This window comes from Nannospalax galili, unplaced genomic scaffold (assembly GCF_000622305.1).
Source record: "Nannospalax galili isolate Female #2095 unplaced genomic scaffold, S.galili_v1.0 scaffold277, whole genome shotgun sequence".
NCBI lineage: Eukaryota > Metazoa > Chordata > Mammalia > Rodentia > Spalacidae > Nannospalax > Nannospalax galili.
In genome coordinates, this window is record NW_008340240.1 from 1,282,570 (window position 1) to 1,302,377 (window position 19,808).

General features: G+C 37.4%; 1 protein-coding gene across 2 annotated transcripts in view; it reads left to right on the forward strand.

Moving 5' to 3' along the window:
- Prkg2 (protein kinase cGMP-dependent 2) overlaps positions 1–19,808 on the forward strand; it is a 122,221-nt gene that overhangs the window by 93,233 nt on the left and 9,180 nt on the right. For both annotated transcript variants that reach the window (XM_008835385.2, XM_029564627.1), the window contains 3 exons: positions 12,120–12,283; positions 16,399–16,521; positions 17,622–17,684. In XM_008835385.2, coding sequence (XP_008833607.1) covers positions 12,120–12,283; positions 16,399–16,521; positions 17,622–17,684 — 350 coding nt within the window. The remainder of the gene's footprint in view (positions 1–12,119; positions 12,284–16,398; positions 16,522–17,621; positions 17,685–19,808) is intronic.

The following is a 19,808-nucleotide window of genomic DNA, read 5'->3' on the forward strand; positions in this document are numbered from 1 at the left end:
TATGGTATAAGGTAAATTTATATAAAGATATCCATTCTTTTTAAATTATTTATAGTTTCAATGGGATTGCAATAAAAAATCTTAGGAAACAAATTTTAGAAATGGAAAATTTTTTTTCTAAATTTGCATGGAAGTACATTATGTTTAGAAGAGTCATAACCACTTTTAAAAGAGCACACCTAAGTGATTTATGCTTCTGATATCAAGTTTTACTGCAAAGCTACAGTGATCAAAGTGGTGTGATACTGGTGTAAGGATAAACACATAACTCAGTCTAGTAAACTAAAGTCAAAAATAGATATGCACAATTGGTAAAATAATAAAGGTTAGTCTTCTTTTTTGAGACAGGGTCTCCCTGTAGCCCCAGCTGGCCTGGAACTTGCTGTGTAGACCAAACTGGCATCCATCTTACAGAGATCAGAGTTGTCTCTGCCTCCAGAGTGCTGGGATTAAAGGCATGCACCACTGCACCTGACTAGGCTGGTCTTTTTGAAAGATGGCGCAACAACTGGAGAATATCTGCATGTGAAAAGAAGAAAACATTCTGATTCTTACCTCACACTACATGCAAAAATTAACTCAAGATGGATCATAGACCTGTAAATCCATTAGAAGCATCATATTCTCACAACTTGGGAGAGGCATGGATTTCCTAGGGGACAAATAACATTAATTTTAAAAGAGAAAAAAAGATTAACTAGATTTCATTCTCTTTTTTTTTGTCCTTTTGAGACAGGGTCTCACTGTAGCCCCAGCTGGCCTGGAACTCACTATGTAAACCCAGCTTGCCTTGAACTCACAGAAATCCACCTGACTCTGCCTCCCAGGTGGTGGCATCAAAGGTGTGCACAACCACACCTGGCAGATTTCATCCAATTTTAAAATGCTGATTATCAGAACACACTAAGAAGGTACACAGTCTAAGAATACACCAAGATACATAGTCTAAGAATACACCTAGAGAGTCCATAAACTAAGAGAAAACGTTATATATTTACATAACAGTGGGTTTATATCTAGAATATATATAAAGAACCCCTACAACTCATTAATTTTTTAAAAAAGAGCAACTCTAATTTTTAAAGTCAAAACCCTTTAAAATATTTTATGAAAGAAGATACAGAATGATCTTAGCTTCGTTACTAGTCATCAATGAAATACTATGTAAAATCACAAAGAAACATCATTTCATACCTACCACCATTACTATATTGAAATAATAAAAAATACAAAGTGATGATAAGGATATTCCTGTATATTTATGAGGGGAAAAGAAAATTGTAAGCCATTTTGAAGAGGAAAGAAATTCTCAATTCTCTAGGACAAGAAATTCCACTTCTTGGTATTTATTCAAGATAACTGAAATCATTGAAAAATATTATACATGCATGTTCATAACAACTTGTTCCTAATAATTTCTCAAGTAAAAATAGCCCAAATATATCCACCCTCAACTGCACCTATTTATATATAGTATACCCAGCAACAGAATGCTGCTCAGTCATAAAGGAATGAGTGAGTTATTATAGGCAACAGTAACACGGAACAAATGAAACTTCATTAAAGAGTATTTTGTATTTGATTATACCGATCAAAGTTCTGGAACAGGTGACCAAATCAATATGTTGGTTGTCTCTGGTAGAAGCAGAGGCATGTGACTGGAAAAAAACCCAAGGAAATTTCCCTAGATAGTGGGAGTGCCTGTTTCATGTGGTAGCTGTGGTTAGATGAATATAATGTCCATCAAATCCAGTGACTACATTGTTTTAGATTATGTGTCAGTGTGAAAAAAATGCATTTGAAATGCTAAATAGCAGAAGATTGACACAAAGAGAAAAGTCAGAGAATTTAGAGAAAATTTAATGAATTTTATAGAATGTAACACAGAGACTTAAAAATAGAAAATTAATAAAAATGAAAATTTGAGACTACAGTGAGCTCCTGTTTTTGTGTAAGTCCCTCCAAAACTTAGTAACTTAACAATAATCTTTTATGATCTCCTGAGTTCTGTGAGGTAGGGTTTTGAAAAGGCTCAGTTAAGGTATTCTAACCTGTATTTGTTACTGTCCTTGTTGCTGTGACAAATACCTGAGAAAAGCAACTTAAGGAAGGAGTGGTTTAATTTAGGCTCATGGTATGAGGGTACTGCCCATCATGGTGGGGAAGTCCTGGTGGTCAGAACACGAAGTAGCTGCTGGTATTGCATCTACAGTCAAGCAGCAGACGACAGCGAATGTCCTCCAGCTGTCCTCCAGCTCTCCTTCAAATTTGTCCAGCAGTTATGATGGTCCGTCCCACCTCACTTAACCTAATCTAAATAATGCCTCACAGACATACCCAGAGGTAGAGGCCTGTCTCCTAGGCAATTCTATGTTCTGTCAGATTGACTGTTAATGTTAACCACGAATGACTCAAGATCTCTGATGAAGCTCTAGTTAGATGTTGTCTGGGACTGTGATCACTTTGACACAGATGGTAGAGGACTGAGGCAACATGGCTGGCAAGTTGGTGCTGATTGTCAGTTGGAAGTCTTAATTCTCCAGCGCACCTCTTCACGGAACTGGTTGAATGTCCCCATGACACGACAGCTGTCTTCCATCAGAGTGAGTCATCCAGGTATCTGAGAATGAGCTACCTGAAGGCCTACTCTTTGATGTGACCAGTCAGCACTTGACTGGTCAGACGGAGCCAGCCCTGGAGTACTGTGGGAGGGGAACCTCCAAATTCCAGGCCAAGCAAATCATCGGAGTTCTCTTGGATGCTGGCTCTTATAGTTGGAAAATTATAGAGTTAACACAAAGACAAAACATTTAAAGAGAAAATAAATGTAAACCGAAAGAAATAAAGAGAGGTGGGGGACTTCCAGTTGATATCTCAGAGACAAAAGAAGCCAGAATACAGTAGAATAATATTAAGAGCTCTGAGAGGTAATAACTGGAAAACTTTAATTACAAGCCCAGAGAAACCATCTTTCACAAAGGATGAAACAAGGACATTTTCAAACAAAGATTAAAGGTGTGTCCTCCTACATAGAAAGGAAATGATTATGAAGGGAAAAATGAATCCTCATGAAGAGATAGATGATAAGGAGTGGTGACTTAGGACAATGGTAACATTGTCAACTCTTTAAAAATTATGGTAGAAGCCAATCATCACCGTAATAGATCACATTAAAATGAGAAAAGGCTAAATAACTCAACAACAGCAGCATGTAAACTTACTGTAACAGTCCCTGAATTTAAAACAGGAGGATAAATGTCATCTTCAAAGAAGGCAGCAAAGAAGAAACAGGAAAACCTAGGGGAAAAAATAATCTGAACTAGGAACTTAGAGGGATATCTAGGATATGTAAATGAACTTAAGTCTCCGGATTTAAATAATTGTCAAATAAATTTATAAAACAATTAACTATATGATATTTACAACAGATAAACTTAAAATGAGAGGCACTGAATGACTAAAATTAAAGATGGAAGAATATATGTCTGGGATATATTGAATAAGTTAAAATGCAGGTTTCATCATGTTATGATCAGAGAAGAGGTGTTCCTGAGGATAGAGTGGATACCACATAATGATGAAATACATCATCATCAAGATCGTGTAAAAGAACAGTTCTTCAATATGTACCTTTACTGAATTTTTGTGCACTTCATATAATATATCTTAATCATATTTAGATGCCCTATCCTATATGCAAACCCCCACAGTGCCCCCCATTGGATTTCATGCATTTTGTTATATATGTTAAGGCTTATAGAGTCAAGTTTGTGTCCCCAGATGTTCCTTGGTATGAGTTCATCCACTGGAGCCTGGTCAGCCTATCTAGCATCACTCCCTTAAAGAATATCAACCCTCCTTCACACAACTGGTGATCAACTGCCAATAGTTCTTTGGCTAAGGTTGGGGCTTCTTACCCATTTCCCAAGCTCTGTTTTGGGTTTTGTCTGTTTTGAGTTTGCACGGGTCTTGTGCATGTGCTGTCACCACTGCTGTAAATTCATATGAGCAAGTTGCAGAACCGTGGAAAACTGTTTCCTTTTGGTCATCTACCACAAAGGAATATTTAGAACATTTGGACTACAAATCACTAAAGCTTTAGAAGATGTGTACAATAGTTAATAAACTTGATCTAATAGGCTTGTAGAATATTGTTCCTAATAGGTGTTGAATACACATGAACAAAATTTTATCAGATACTGGGCCATTAAGCAAACTTCAGCAAAGAAAAAAAACAACAACAACAAAAAAAAAACGGATTTGATTGTTGGCAGGAAGCCCAGCAGAACTGCTTTGACTGAGGGCTCCTGAGAGGAGTTGAGTGGAATGGAGGTGGTGGGTGCCTGGTGTCAGCATGACAGGAATTCCGTCTTGTGATGGTCTCTTAGTAAGAGTGACCTTGGTTTCATTGGACAATATATACTACATATATGTTATATTTCTTCCTCCTCCAGCAGATTCCTTGAAATGTTTATGAGAAGTTAGGTATTTAATGAAGGCAAGCAAGAAAAAAAATTTACATTGGGAAAATAAAGCGGGGAAAGTTTGGAGAAAAAAGACCTAAGCTTTCTTCATCAGAAAACACCCCAGGTTAAGATGAAAGAGCCAGAGGATTGTGGAGATACTCTCGTCACATCTTTCCTCTGCCCATCTCATAATTTCTTAAATCTTCCCTCACTTTGCAGACCAAGGGGAGTTAATTAATGCAATAGTGATTAAGAGTGACTTTTCTGATTATAATGAATGACTAAATCAAAGCAATATTGAAATGTGTTATGGTACTTAAAGAGTTTAAAGAAAAAACACATGTCCTTGGCCCAAACAGAGTTTATGTAATAGCTACCCTTCCTGCTCAGGGGAAATGTAGTAGTAATACAGCAGATGCCAGCTGTCACTCATCAGTAAGTATTCTTTTTGTATGATTATGAAATCAACTCCTGTAAGAAGTACAGCTCAGCCAAAGAGCCTGTCTGAGTGCTTTTCACAGGAATGAAAACAGCGCAACTTAATATTACTTATACAGAGCTGTATTTAAGAAAATATAAAATATATTAAATGTTGAGATTGTTCCTGAATTTTCTGATCTATCCATTTCTTTCTACTGAGGGGTTCATGATGTCAACCATCTCAGAGTGTTTACTGCTGGACCTAGCATGGTGTTTAAAATATGTGAGTGAATGAAAAGTGTAGTGATAGGCACCTATAAATACAGCAGTGGAGAAGCTGTCAGGAGAGCTGTCCCAAGGTCTAGGCAGCTTGCTCTACATGGAGATGTTCAGGCCAGCTGGGGCTACATAGTGAGACCTTGTTTAGGAAACTGAAAAACAAACAACTATAACGCCATTGAAACAATTTTCCTCTCACTTTTAAAAAGGAATATATAGTTTTATTCACTGGCCTCAATGTATTTTAAAGTAGAAATCAAGAACAGGACATCTTGGTGGGATTTTAAAGACACTACAAAAATAATTCAACTGTCAGTGGAGAATAAAATTAATACTTAAAAGCAGTTGTGCAATTGAGAATATGCTACATATCAGTACATATGGGGCACAACTAAAGTAATAGGTAGGATGCCTAGGAAATAAACAAGCAAATAAGAGATACTCATGCACCCAACATCCTACTTAAGAAGCTAAACTGAGAGAAGAAAAGAGGGAGAAAATCACAAGTTAGCGTGGGAATAGAAAGGATGTAAGTAGCTAAAAGTGATTATTTGAAAAGACTGACAAAAATAACATCTGTACAAATACTGTTCTAAAGAAAAAGAGATTCTCTTATGAATAAATATTATGGTAAAAGCCAGGCTTACATAGATTGGAAGGTTCTGGAGGAACTCTTACACTGTATATGAAATCTGAGAGAGATATAAAATACCCAACCAAGCTAATCAAAGAAGAAACTTAAAAAGTCATTGCTCTTGTAGCATTGAAAATTTAGTAACTTCAAGAATCTTAATGTACAAATTCTTTTCAAAAGTAGAAAAAGATTGTTCTGACTTAATTTTATGAAGCTAGTTAATGTAAAGTTAATTCTCTAAAGAAATCTTCTAAGAAAGGCAAATTAACATTCCATCTCGTTTATGAATGTAGAGCACACATCATAATATTAACAACTGATCATTGCAACAAATGTAAATTCATAGCAATGCATTATACCAAGCTGGATATTTTCCAGTAATATTCACATAATTTCACATTACAAGTTCTGTGAGCAACATTCTTTGGTTTTCTGGTTCTATGTGTAAAGAGCTTGGAAGTTGCCACTGTCTCCTCATAGTAAGCAAAAAGGCAAACAGACTTGAAATATCAACAGCTCTTCTTGGATCTGAAAGAGAGAGGTGACAACACAGAAGTATCTAACACTGAAGACAGCCAGGGGAATGCAGACAGTCACAGTGTCGGGGAGCAGAGGTTCATGATGGAATGTGCACTTTCATGTCTTCTCCAGGAGCTTGACAAGGTTTCCCAGCAAACTATCATAGGAAAATACTCTCAGGCTTCTTGCAAGGGACAGTAGACTGGCCAGTTTAAAATATGACAGAGCACTTTGGTCTTGACAAAGACACCCTTGGGAGAGACTGAGCAGCCAGTACCTAGCCTGCTGGGGTTTAGTGACCTAGAGGAAGAGAAACGTTTAACTCTAGGCCATTCTAACCATTCTTCCCCACCTAAGGGGATAGAGGACAGAGGGATACTTGCAAAGTTTACAGTCCAGAGGCTAGATACACTAAGGATTCAGGCCTAACTTTAGAAGCTTAGAACATTCCCTTCCTCCTATACTCTATCACCATGTTGCTGAAAGACTGTTAATAGCAATTCTTTTGGCTCTCGACTCTGTGACGAGTTCACAGATGAAAATCACATGGCATACAAAAGGAAAAATCTAAACAGAAGGTTTAGGGAACCAGGCATGGTAGAGATGTTAGAATCTTTGGGCAAAGAAATTTAAAACGCTTTTGATTAACATGCTGATGACTTTAAGGGATTAAAGCGGACAACATACAAAAACAGAGGATACTATAAGTAAAAAGATATAAATCCTTAAGGAAAAAGGAAGACAAATTTCATTATATGGGCTTATTCATAAACTAGATATAGCCAAAAGTGAATCTCTGAATTTGAGGATGTATCAGTAGAAATCTCAAAAACTGAAAATTAAAGAGACCAAAGACTGCCGAAACAAACACACACACACACACACACACACACACACACACACACACACACAAAAGCAGATTATCCAAGGACTGTGGAGCAATTACAAAAAATCTAATTGAGAGTAATGGAATGCACCTTGAAGGAGAGGAGAAAAGAAGTAATATTAGAAAGAATAATGATCAAGAATTTCTCAAAATCGATGTCAACAAGAAAACTTCACAGATGCCGCAAGGTTGGAGCCTGTTATGCTTTTACATATAAGTAAATGGAATGACAGTGATTCTATTCACATGTGATGGGAGAGAAGGATTAGGCCTATTTTATTACTATGCCTGTGAATAATATTGTGTTATTTGAATAGTTGAATGAAGACACCACAGTGTCTGCTCTCAGAGCTCATGGTATTGAAATATAGATCAATTATAGAAAGTTAATGGGAGAAAACCAAATATATATAGATTAAACAACACACACCAGTAATACATGGGTATCTTAATTTCTTTTGCTGTTGTAATAAAATACTCTGACAGGAGAAACTTAAAGGGGACCTTATTCTGACTCATAGCTCAAGGATACAGTCCATAATGGTGGGGAAGTCAAGATGGCAAGAGCCTGAAGCAGCTAATCACTTCACATCCATTGTCAAGAAGCAGAGTGTTGAACACATGCTGTGTGTAGGTCTTTCCACCACAGTTAATGCAGTCAAGATAATGCTCTACAGGAATGCCCAGAGGTCCATCTCCTAGGTGATCTTAGATTCTGTTAAGTTGACTGTATTAGTTACTTTTCTGTTGATGTGATAGAAACATCACAATCAAGGGAACTTATAAAAGGAAGAGTTTATTTAGCTTACAGTTACAAAGGGACAAGATTCCATCATGGTGGGGAGGCGTGGTGGCAGAGGTGGCTGATGTAGGAGCAGAAGCTAAGCTCTCACATCTTCAAGCAGGCACAGGAAGCAGAGCTGACTGGAGATCTGGCAAGGCTTAAGAACCCTCTAAGCCTGCCCCCAGTGACATGCTTCCTCCAGCATGGCCACACTTTGTAAGAACTCCCAAAACAAAACATCAACTGGGGATAAAATGTTCAACTACTTGGAGACTTCTTGAGAGACTTCTAGTATTGCTCTGGTTCAAATCTGACCTCATACCAGTATGCATGGCCTTCCTAGACTTCAATATATCTTACTGAAACTGATGTCAACAATTATCTTTCTTTTTTTCCCATCAAGCAGAAGATGAACATCTGCAGTGTTCCAGAGTAAGATATAGAATGAGTACATATGAGGTCTCTTCTCAAGGAGCTAGGTTTAGTCACTCAGTTATAAAGTGCTGCCCTCAGAGATGTGGTGGTAGGATATAAACAGTGTAGAGAGCCTTGTTTGAGAGAGAAATAGGCTCTGTAACTCAAGGAACACTTCAAGGAGATGGTGGTATGAGATGAGTCTCAAAAGATTTTTCTAGTTTGCCTTTGTACATAAAATGCTTCCCTGTCTCTCACCCACCTCAGCACCCCTGAGTACTTCAGAGAATCACCACATCCATAGCCTGGAGGTTTTCATAAAAGGCTCCTCCACCCTTAACCTTTTCCTGCCATTCCATGGAAACCACCACTGCAGTCTGTCTAGAGGATGGACATTAGGATCAGGACATTAAGTCAACTTTGGAAGTTGGCAGAAAGGGTAAATGGATTCCATTTTACCCTTGTCTAGACTCCGGTAAAGAAGGTGCCCTTAAAATGCCACATAAATACATTTTTAGAATATTGTCTCCATGAATCATCTGGGTTAACTAGACTGATCGCTTTGTGCCCATTTTTATGTGACTGACAGAACCAATATCTGAGAAGTTTCCTGACCTAGAGAGAAACTTCTGGGAAGAAGCTCATACTTATGGGATTCCAGTTTTAAAAAGCCACATCCTAATTTTTCTTTTTCTGAATGATGTAGTCAGGGTCACAGGTTTGGAAGTATCTTAAAACCTAGTTCATCACAGCCATCAGAGACATAATGTTTTAAAGCTTGCAGCTTAACATAAGCCATCTTTAATAGTGGAAATTTAGCTCAGATAATTCAAAACCCACATACAACTTTTCGAGAGATCCTTAACAGCCTGATTTTTCAAGTAGAATTTGAGAACATAAAGGAGCAGGGAATTCTCAATTTTCTTCCTTCCTTGATCCCCTGAGAATATAACAGACATGCTATCCTACCCCTTTTTCAAATTCTTATGGGGACTTCTTAGAAGAAGACTCCAAGTTCTTTCTGTGGGTTGCAGCCCGTGTGGGATCTGCTTCCCTTCTCTCGCCCTCATGCATCACGGCCCCAGCACATTGGCCTTCTCAGCAGGTCTTGAGCTTCGCCCCTGTGCCACATTGTAGGTGTGTGTGCTAGCTCTGTATCCTGGCAGGGTCCTTTTGCTCAGATTTTTACAGAGCTCTCTCTTATTTCATTCAGATTGCCTTCAAATATGCCCAATTGCTGCCTCCTTACTGATTTTTTCTGGTCCTCTTATTTCCAATGCAATTTATCTTACCCTGGTGCCTAGCTATACTGCGTGTTTCCTCCAAGCAGAGCAGATGTTACTTCGTGGCATTCTGTCATCATTAGGATATATTGTTATGCCAGATATCTTTCTCCTCTTTTCCGTATAAGCCTTTTGAGACCTAAGGTTTTGTCTGTGCTCTGGTAGTTGGCATATAATGGTGTTTAATAAATATCGTGAATAAAGGAAGGAAGGAACTTACCTTTCCACTGTCTACTGGAGAGGAGGAAAGGCTCTGTGATGTATTCCTGGCACTATGAAACAGAGATAGTTTGCTTCTTATAGAAAGCACACAGAACTTCACATATATCTGGGGTCTTATACCATAGTCACACAACTCTGGATAGCTTTAAATGGCAGTTAACTCTGACCAAAGAGATTAGATCAATGTTAAATGATCAGAGTAGCTAAAAAATTATAATTTTCATATAAGAAATTTTAATAGAACTATTGCCATCCCAGTGGGCAAATAGGCAAATATTACAAAAGCAAAGCTAGTAATTCAAATGAAAAACATACCACTTTTAAAGTTAGAATAACCCTCAAAATAACTTCTGGTAATTCTTAAAAGGAAAAGTAAATGCAATTAAAAATCAGTTTCGAGGCTGTTATAAACCAACAAAATATAATGTTTCCCTATATGCATGTGCCCAATTGCAGTTATAGGCATTGCTTTCTTGTCTCTTAAATTTCAGTCTTTATAAAATTAGGGAGAGCTTTCATTATCGTTTCTTTCCCTGAGGACTATCAGCTGGTTACAGATTTTAATTTTATAGTATTCCCAGCCGTCTCTCAGATGTAATCTCTGTGAGTATGCTGTGAATATGAAGGAAGGCAGTAAAAACCTACTTTAGACTCCTTTTTTTGCAGTAAGGAAATCCTTGATGTTGTGTGATAAGCACTAATACATTTCAGAAAAGGGGAAACTTTCAAAGAGATTTATTTAAGGGAAAACAAATAGTTTAAATATTAATATGCTACTTTTTTTAAGTGAGGGCTTATTTTGATGTTAACTTTGTTCATTTATGTTTTTAAGCCTATATTATTACTATAATATTGAGATTGTGTGTAATGAAGCTATTAAAATGAGCATGTTGAAGCCCAGGAATAATTTCTGTACCTGTTTACCTGAGGGAGGTAGAAGGTGATTTTGCTAAAATAAGATATGTGTATATTAGAGCTGGAAAGGTACATGCTATGTGCCTCTGCACAAGGAAGCCAGTTGTTTGTGTTTCAGGGCAGGATTTCAATTATACACTGCTTCTATTCAGTATTTCTTGTTTGTTGTATGCAAAGTTCATTGAGTGAAAGCTTGGAGAAGTGTTGTTCCCTCAGGAGAGTTCCTAATCCCTCGTTGAGGACAACTGCATGTGTCCCTTACCATTTGTATCCTCCAGGCCTATCTCCCCAGTGTTCCAAGGATCCAAACTTTTTCTCACTCTGAGTTTATATTTTGTTCCCTGTTATGTTACGTATGCCAGGGTATCTAGTTAACCACATGTGTACATTTTCCAAGCACTCTTGGCTCACAGTCAACTCTATATGATAGCTTAAAACAAATTCTGATCTTGAGTACCTACTGGATCTACATTTTCAGAATAAATAAGTTAATGCAGGGACTGTTTAGGCCTACCTCAATAATAGGGACCAGAAGTGTTCAGAACACAACCAAACCTGGGAAGGGATGTTGGTAGCTTTGCCTTGGGCTGCCACAAGAGACAGGAGGCAGACACTGTGCACAGTAGGTTTGAAGGACTGTGCAGAGGTTTTAGCCTCCCTTCTTAGCCTTATTTCTCCCCAAACTCTCAATCTTGTTATCAGTTTTATTTCCCTGGTGGAGCTTTAAAGGCACAATGCTTCTTGCACTTCTGCTCTCCCTCTTCAACCCCAGAAATATGCTATTGAATTACAATATGCCTTAGTCTTGCTTGCCAGGGGAGCATAATAGAAAATTTGAGTTTTCTGCTGGGGTAATGAGTGTGGAGGTATGTACAGGGCATTTCCTCTTAAGCAACTAAATTAGCACATGACCTGTAAAGGAATATTTTAGTGGGATGTGTGTGTGCCTGTGACCATGTGGATTTTGAGGGAAAGTCTGAGGTATAGAAAAACTTAGAACATTAACAGAATGATTTTTTAAAAAAACTAGGGCTGGAGAGATGACCCAGTGGTTAAGAATACTGGCTGTTCTTGCAGAAGACCTGGGTTTGTATCCCAGCAACAGCATGGTGGCTAACAATTGTCTCCAGCTCCAGTTCCAGGGGATCAAATGCCCTCTTCTGTCCTCCGCAGGCACTGCATGACATGGGTGCACTTACATACATGCAGACGTAATAGTCATACACATAAAAAATTAATTAATAAAAGAAGCATGATTTTTATGATGACTTCAGTTTTCTTTGATATTCTATTCTAGGTTGACTTTGGATTTGCTAAGAAAATAGGTTCTGGACAGAAAACTTGGACATTCTGTGGGACTCCAGAGTATGTAGCTCCTGAGGTCATTTTGAACAAAGGACATGACTTCAGTGTTGACTTTTGGTCCCTGGGAATTCTAGTATATGAGCTGCTAACTGGAAAGTAAGTGTGGACCTGGGTGCAAGCTTTGTTCAGTCTCTTTTTTCAGAACAGTGTAAAGATAGCTCATTCATGATAAGAATTTATAATTCAAAAATTGACATTTTGAAGATATTTTAAGAGTGTTACCTTTTCTTCTTTACATTGTTTCAAAATAGCGGATTTGAAAGTTTACATCACGGATGAAGGATTCTGAAAGCTGAAGGAAAAAAGTACAGAACTGCTATGCTATGGTTTCTATCAAATGGCAAGGTCCATTATTATAGACAGCACTTTCAGAAAGGGAAGGTTTAACAATCTAGTGTAAGAGTAAAAGAATGGAAGTTGGGGGCTATGTGAGCATTTCCTTCTTATAAATGACAAAAGCTATTTTTCTCATTCCGTTAAATTCCTTGATCAGTCAAACTCAGTGTGACCAGTCTTGCATTTTCCCCAGATGTCATTAGCCAGAGGGGGTAAGAGAAAGCTACAATACAGAACTTAAATTTTAAATTCCTTGCCATCTCTTTTCTAAAAGTGCTAATGAGCAGAGACAAGATACAGCATGGGTTTCAGCAGTTAAAATGGAATCACCATTCCCAAGGAGATTAAAAGGTTATACTAATGAATCCAGGCTCCCAAATATTTAACACACATATAGTACATATGTACATCCACAAATACGTGCACATGCACACACACGCTCATGCACACACACATGGTCACACACACACACAACACAAGATCCATGTAATACTATTTTACATATGTAAAATACTGCATATAAATCCTATATGTACATATAATCTGGTATATATGTATATATCCATACATATATGCATATATAATTTGGTTTTCATACACTTGTGTGGAAGATAAGGCAAGAATTCTTATTATTTTATGACTCAAATTTTTATGATTATATTATGATTTAAATTTTATAAGTTAGAAAACCAGGTCACAAAACGATCTGCTTAAGATCTATAATTTGATCCAACATCTCCTGGCTCTCATTGTGACGCACTTCCCACTACACATGCATGTTTTATGATCATCCATATAACCTTTTATAGCCAGATATACTCAACTTTAATTTTAGAGAGATTTGCTCATGGAATTGTCTAAGACATACTGAAATAGGTCTGTCTACTGGTGGAGATGAAGTTTCAACATATACTTAACAAAAAGAGTTCATAGAATCTTCTTGAGCTGTTTTTTTTTAATTTTCATTTTTGCCCTAGTAAGGATCAAAACTATTGTTTTGTGCATTCTAGACAAGGACTCTACCACAGAGGTTTGACCTTCTTAAATGTTTTAAATATACAAAATTCAGTGTTAGATTACCCATGCCTGTTGTCCACATCATTGTCTACATACACTGGGAAAATATATATAAAAGATCTGTATTTTATCTAAATCTGTATTATCTATAATCATATTCAAATATTCGTTGCTTTTGATTAAATGGAAAGAATAAGAAATTTACAGTTATTCACTGAGAACAAAAGTTATTTAAGTTTTTGAGAACAAAGAATTCTGTTTCAAGAATTCCTGCCCCCCCATCTTAGAAATTTCTGTGAGCTCTATGATGGTTCCTGTAGGTACTGGAAAATATACACCTCAGTCTTCATCAGCTGAAAAAGTTGTTGCATAGAATAGCAAAAGAAATTGAGGAAACAAAGGAAGGAGAGAAAATTCAACAACTTGAAATTGCTAAGGTGGCCTTGAGCTGTCATAAAGACGTTAGGAAGTTATTTTGCCAAAGGTTTTCAGGGTAGGGCAGAAGAAAGTTAATTTTAAATTTCCTGGTCTGTAATGTTTCAGCAGGTAACTATAAATGAATTAAGAGCTAAAGAAGATAACAAAAAATATTATAGTTGTCAATATACATATGTGTGTATATGTCTGTATTTAAGTATCGAAAATTTCACAGTAATGTTTCTATTTCCTACCTCATTTTCTTTACAAATGAAGCATTATTGGAAAATTAGTGTACTGCCTTCATTTCAAGTTAGCTACCAAGATTGAAAATTCTGAGTTTCAAAAGCCTCAAGCACAGATTAGATATAACACAGTATTTAATTTCTCTCTTTAATTTTCATAAAACTAAATGGCATAAGACATAAAAGTGTTTTTAAAAATCAAAATGATATATGAAATAAAATGTTATCCATCATTGGTGGTCAAATCTCAATCAGTTTTTACTCAGAAATATATTCATTGAAATATTCCCTTCGGTGGCCTCCAGGAACTCCCTCTTTCTCCTTATCTTGCACTAGTGGCTCTGTCTCAGGCCCCCATTGCCAGTTCTTCTTGTCTTCCTGATAGGTAAACACTGAATCAGTTAGTCCTTGGCCTCTTTTCTGTCTACCACTCATTGAGTAATAGCAGCAAGTTCATGGCCATAAATGCAGTGTGATAACCCCAAATCATACTTCTTTAACTTCTTTCCTCAATGCTAGACTCATAAATCCAACTGCCTGCCTTATCAGTGCCACATGGATGCTGAAAACGTAATCCTTATTCTTTTCCCAGTAACTTTCTATGCATCCCTACTGGTCCGTCAGCTTTCCATTGCTCTGGCAAAATATTTGAAGTCATTTATGAATAATAAAATATTTATTTTGGCTCTAAGTTTTAGAAATTTGGCTCTAAGTTTTAGAAATTTGGCTCTAAGTTTTAGAAATTTCTATGTTTTAGAAATCCCACAGATCTTGGAATGCAGTAGCACAAGACATTATGACAGAAATGTGTGGCAAAGGAGTTGTGTTCACCTGATGGTAGCCAGAACACAAAGAAAAAGAAAAAATGAACATTCAGATATCACAATCAAGGGCACAGCCAAGTGGTTTAACTTCCTTCTAGTACTCCTTGTTCTCAAAGTACTCCTTGCTCCACCACCTCCCCATTATGCCAGAGGCAGAGGATCAGGCCTTTGTAAGACATTCCAGTTCCAATTACAGCAATCAATTCTTCCTTAGTTTCCCTTCTCTTAATCCTGGTAGCTCCTTTCTGTAGGAATCCAAGCCAAAGATCATTTTTTAAATCCTTTTTTCCTCTTTCACATTTCAATGTACTATATTAGCAAATCTCACTGGCTTTACTATCTGTCTTAACTAAAAATTTACAGAGAAATGCTATAAGCTGGGTAGATTAAAAAGAGGCCACTTACTTCTTGCAGTTGGGAGATTGGACACCTTAGCACACGGTGCTGGCATGGTTGAGTTATGGTGAAGACTCACTTTCTAGTTGTAACTTCTGAAATCTTCTTACATAGGAAAATGATGTCCGGCCAGCATTCTGTCCTCTGAGAAGGGCACTAATCCCATTCACGGATGGCTTTGCCCTCATTACATAATTAGCTTTGTAAGCCTCACTTTCAAGAACCATCACTTTGAGATTAGCATTGCTATGTTCAAATCTTAGCAGACATGAATAGAGTTTTCATAGTGTAGGTAGTGAGCTCTGTTTCACCACCTTCACACTACTGTCTGCAGTCAGGTTGCCAGGCTCACCCCATACCACGTTTTCTTCCCTGCATTGAGAACAGCTGACTGGAGCTACTATAAATTTGATTACTCACTCAGAATGCATCGTCAGATCCTTACCATAGCCCACTGGATGCTGCTTCATCTCCCACATCCCTCTGTGGGTTACTCACTCCACCATCCACTGCCCACCTTGCCCACTCTTGACGAATGCCTTTGTACTTCTGGTCTCAAACTTGATGCCCACAGACAACCAGGCAGCTGTGTGTCTCATCCCCTCCCTCTCTTCACTTGTATTTATTTTCTATAGTCAATTAAAGGAAGAGGCCTTTTCTATGCTCTGTCTTAAAGTCAAGAAAAGAAAGAAAACCATTCCCTCCCTTTGTCACTCAGTCCTCTCCCTTTGTTTTCTTTTTAGTGTTCATCACTCCTTGAAAAACTACCTGTGTGTGTCTGTTAAATGATGTGAAATTAATGAAGTGTTTTCCTAAAACGTATCTAAATCTCTTGAACAATAATTAGTGGGAGAGAAGGGAGAAGGGAAAGAGAGAAGAAGGAGGAGGGAAGTAGGAAGAGAAAAGGGAAGAAAAGTTGGTTTTGGAAGCGTCTCAAACTCTCATTCTAGTGTGTTCTATTTCGGATCTTCTCTAGCCCTCCCTTTTCTGGGATAGACCAAATGATGACCTACAATTTGATTCTCAAAGGAATTGAAAAAATGGATTTTCCCAGAAAGATAACAAGGCGGCCTGAGGATTTGATCCGGAGACTTTGCAGGTGAGAATGATGGTCAGTGACCCTTAATGTTGGAAAAAGTGGGAAGGCTTCCCCCTCCTCTGCAATGTATAGACACTGTAAAATTAGCTACATGTTTACTTCTTGTACTTTTCCATGTTGCTATTATATTTTTAAAAACTTTGAGTTTTCTTCATATCACCAAATCATCATATGTACTTAGAAACTTTGCAAGTTGCTTTTGGATGCCATCTCTGTTATGGGAAAAATAGAACCACAAAGTTTAGGTGAAAGCAAAGTAATTTACAGTCTCTTTACTTTGTGAGAAACCTGGAGGTGATGTTAAAGTGTTACACCATGTCCTCTTTTAATGTTCTTTTTAAACAAACAAACAACAAACAAACATCTCTGCCCTTTTAAATTACTCTAGGTTTCTACTTACTCTGAAAATAACTTATCAGAAAAATATTGGAGACGTCCAGAATTTTTTGGCTTAAATCCCTTTGGTGCTGCTCCTTTCCCCACATCACGTTTGAACATTCTTTAGAGCATTGAAAGTAAAGCTGGGACTTTAAGCCTGGCTAGGAATTGCCAGTAGGAATTCCCGCAAGCTTCTAAGTTTGCAACTTGAAGGTAAACGGTTCTCTAAAGTGCCCCCCTCTTTTTAGCAGAGCTGATAAGACAGTATTTACTAAATATTTCTTTGTAGCTCACTTAAAGAATTGATAGATATATTCAGCCACTCAACTGTGGCTCCCCTATGGAAGAACCATGACTCTGTTGTCTCCCTTTCCTCTCATTAATAGAAAGATTTAATGGATATTATTGAATAAATAAATGAATTTAAAAACAAATGATATGGGCTGGAGAGATGACTCAGTGGTTAGGAGAGTCATCTCCTAACTGACTGCTCTTGCAGAGGACCTGTATTCAATTCCCAGCACCCACATGATGGTTAACAACCATCTGTAGCTCTGGTTTCAGGGGATCTGACACCTTCTCTGACCTCCACAGGCATTGCAGGACATGGGTGCACTTAAACACATGCAGGCAATACACTCATACACATAAAAAATATGATTCTATTTAGAAACCACTCAAGTATTACCATTTTAAATCTCCTTCAAAAATTGTCATTTCAGGCAAAATCCGACAGAAAGGCTGGGGAATCTGAAGAATGGGATCAATGACATTAAGAAACACAGGTATTGAGTTACTTTTGCCCAGACAAGCATAGAAATGTATAGACTATTGAGGTAACCTTGACAGGTTCTCTCAGATGAGCACAAGACCCGTTAAAGATTTTCAGTGTTGCTTTTTGGTGCTTTGGTGTTTGTTTTTTCCTATGTATTTTGCTTGATATAGTTAGCAAAATTAGTCTCAAAGTCATTTCTCTAGTGCTGAAAATTACTATCAAGAATAGGTGAAGCTATTTATAAAGCTATAAAATCACATGTTTGAGTCATAGAAACTTCTTTTACCCACTGTTACTTTTTAAAATTATTAACAAGAATTCTGTGAAAGAATGAAATTGTGTTTGGGGCACTGGATTTGCCAATAAGGTAGGATATAGTCAATGCCCTCAGTGTAGAAGGGGATGAGGCCCCCAAACCCACCCAATAAGAAAGAGAATGGCATAGTTCAAGAAGATGACCTAATGCTTTTTTCTTCATGGTGGTGTTAAAGCAATGCCTTCAGTAAGAACTGTTGCTGGGTTTGCACTCTGGTCTCCCCTTGGCTTCCCAGGCCTTGCAATCTCCATTGAAAGAATTCAGAAACGACAGAGTGTAGTATAAAAGACAGAGGACATTTATTACAGAGTAAAGTGGGGCACCATCAAGGGATGAGGTGGACAGGGGCCAGCGAGGCCATTGTGTCAGCCTGTATTTTAGGTGGTTTCTAGAGCAGACAGCCTTCCTAATGGATATTCTCCTGACCAGTTCATTGGAAAGTTCATTTGAGTTGAGGCCCTCTTACATAAGGGCTAACAGTTTGTAAAGCCTCCTGCTAATGGTAATATAAGGTTTAGGGTCCTGGCATCTAGTTTAGATAGTGACCAATTACAATTTCCTAGGCAGTTCCAGATGTCATATTTCCACCCACAGTCAAAGATATGACACAGGTCCCATTCTACTGAGCAGCAGTTGATGCCCTGCTACTCCAGACTTTGGCTTTACAAACTGGACTGTGAAGGAGGGGTTTGTCTCTAGTGTTTTTCAAGCCTGCTTCTATCTAAATCGCTACCCACAGAGACCATATACTGAATGTTTTATCTTTTCAAGAGGTAGTGATAAGTAAGAAAATACTCTTACTATGGCACTGAGCCACGGCACCAAAGCAGCTACATGATGGGGGAGTTAATCATTCCACTAGAGCAGACTCTGCTGTGTGCTATAATTTGTGGTAGTTTAGATTATTAAATACTTTTTGGTTTAAGATATTTTCAGATTACATTGATTTTTATCAATACGTGATTCCATCGTGTCATTTGGTTCTTATTTCTGTTTTAAGCTAATATTGCATATGCATTTAAAATATAATTTGAATGTTTCTCTGAATTCTGAAACCTAGTGTGATAATTTACTTTTCTGGTCAAGCACATTAATTTGCACAGACTCTCAGACAATGGACTATCTTAATAAGTGATCTGTATGTACCTTTTCAGTTCTGAGAATTTCCAAAAATGGCTTTTAGAACCCTTGATATCTTCCTTAAGGCATCATCTTTGATTTGACTAAATATTCAAATGTGGCACTTTGAACCTCAAGATTTTTATCTAGCAAATTCTGCAATTTTCAAGATGTTTTCATTTAACTTGAATTTCACAGATAGAAAATACCACTTATAACAATACACTGATAGTACCAAAAATAAATGAGAATTTTACTTTTGCAAACCTTTGAATACACTGGTAGCATTCACTTTCAAAAATAAAAAAAATAATAAAAACTCCCAATATTTTATTCCTTACAAATTTGTAGGGGACCAAGATGGGTGTGTATGTTCTTAAGATGGAGATGAAATCCAGTGTCTCGTGTATGCTAAATATATGCATTACAGCTGAACCACACATTCAGCCATCTATTGATATTTTTAACTGAGGAATTCAGAGTATATCAATGGCATACCTCAAAATAAAAGGAAAGATGTGGCTATCAAATAGAATTGCTTTTCATTTTCCTTACCAGTAGTGGCACAGCATTAAAATGAATAAATAAATAAATAAAATTCCCAAATTGTCAACCCTGTTCCATGTATTCATTCTTTGGAGGAAAATCCTGTGGTCAACATTATAAAATCAAACTCTGTAGTAGAATGAATTAAGCAAA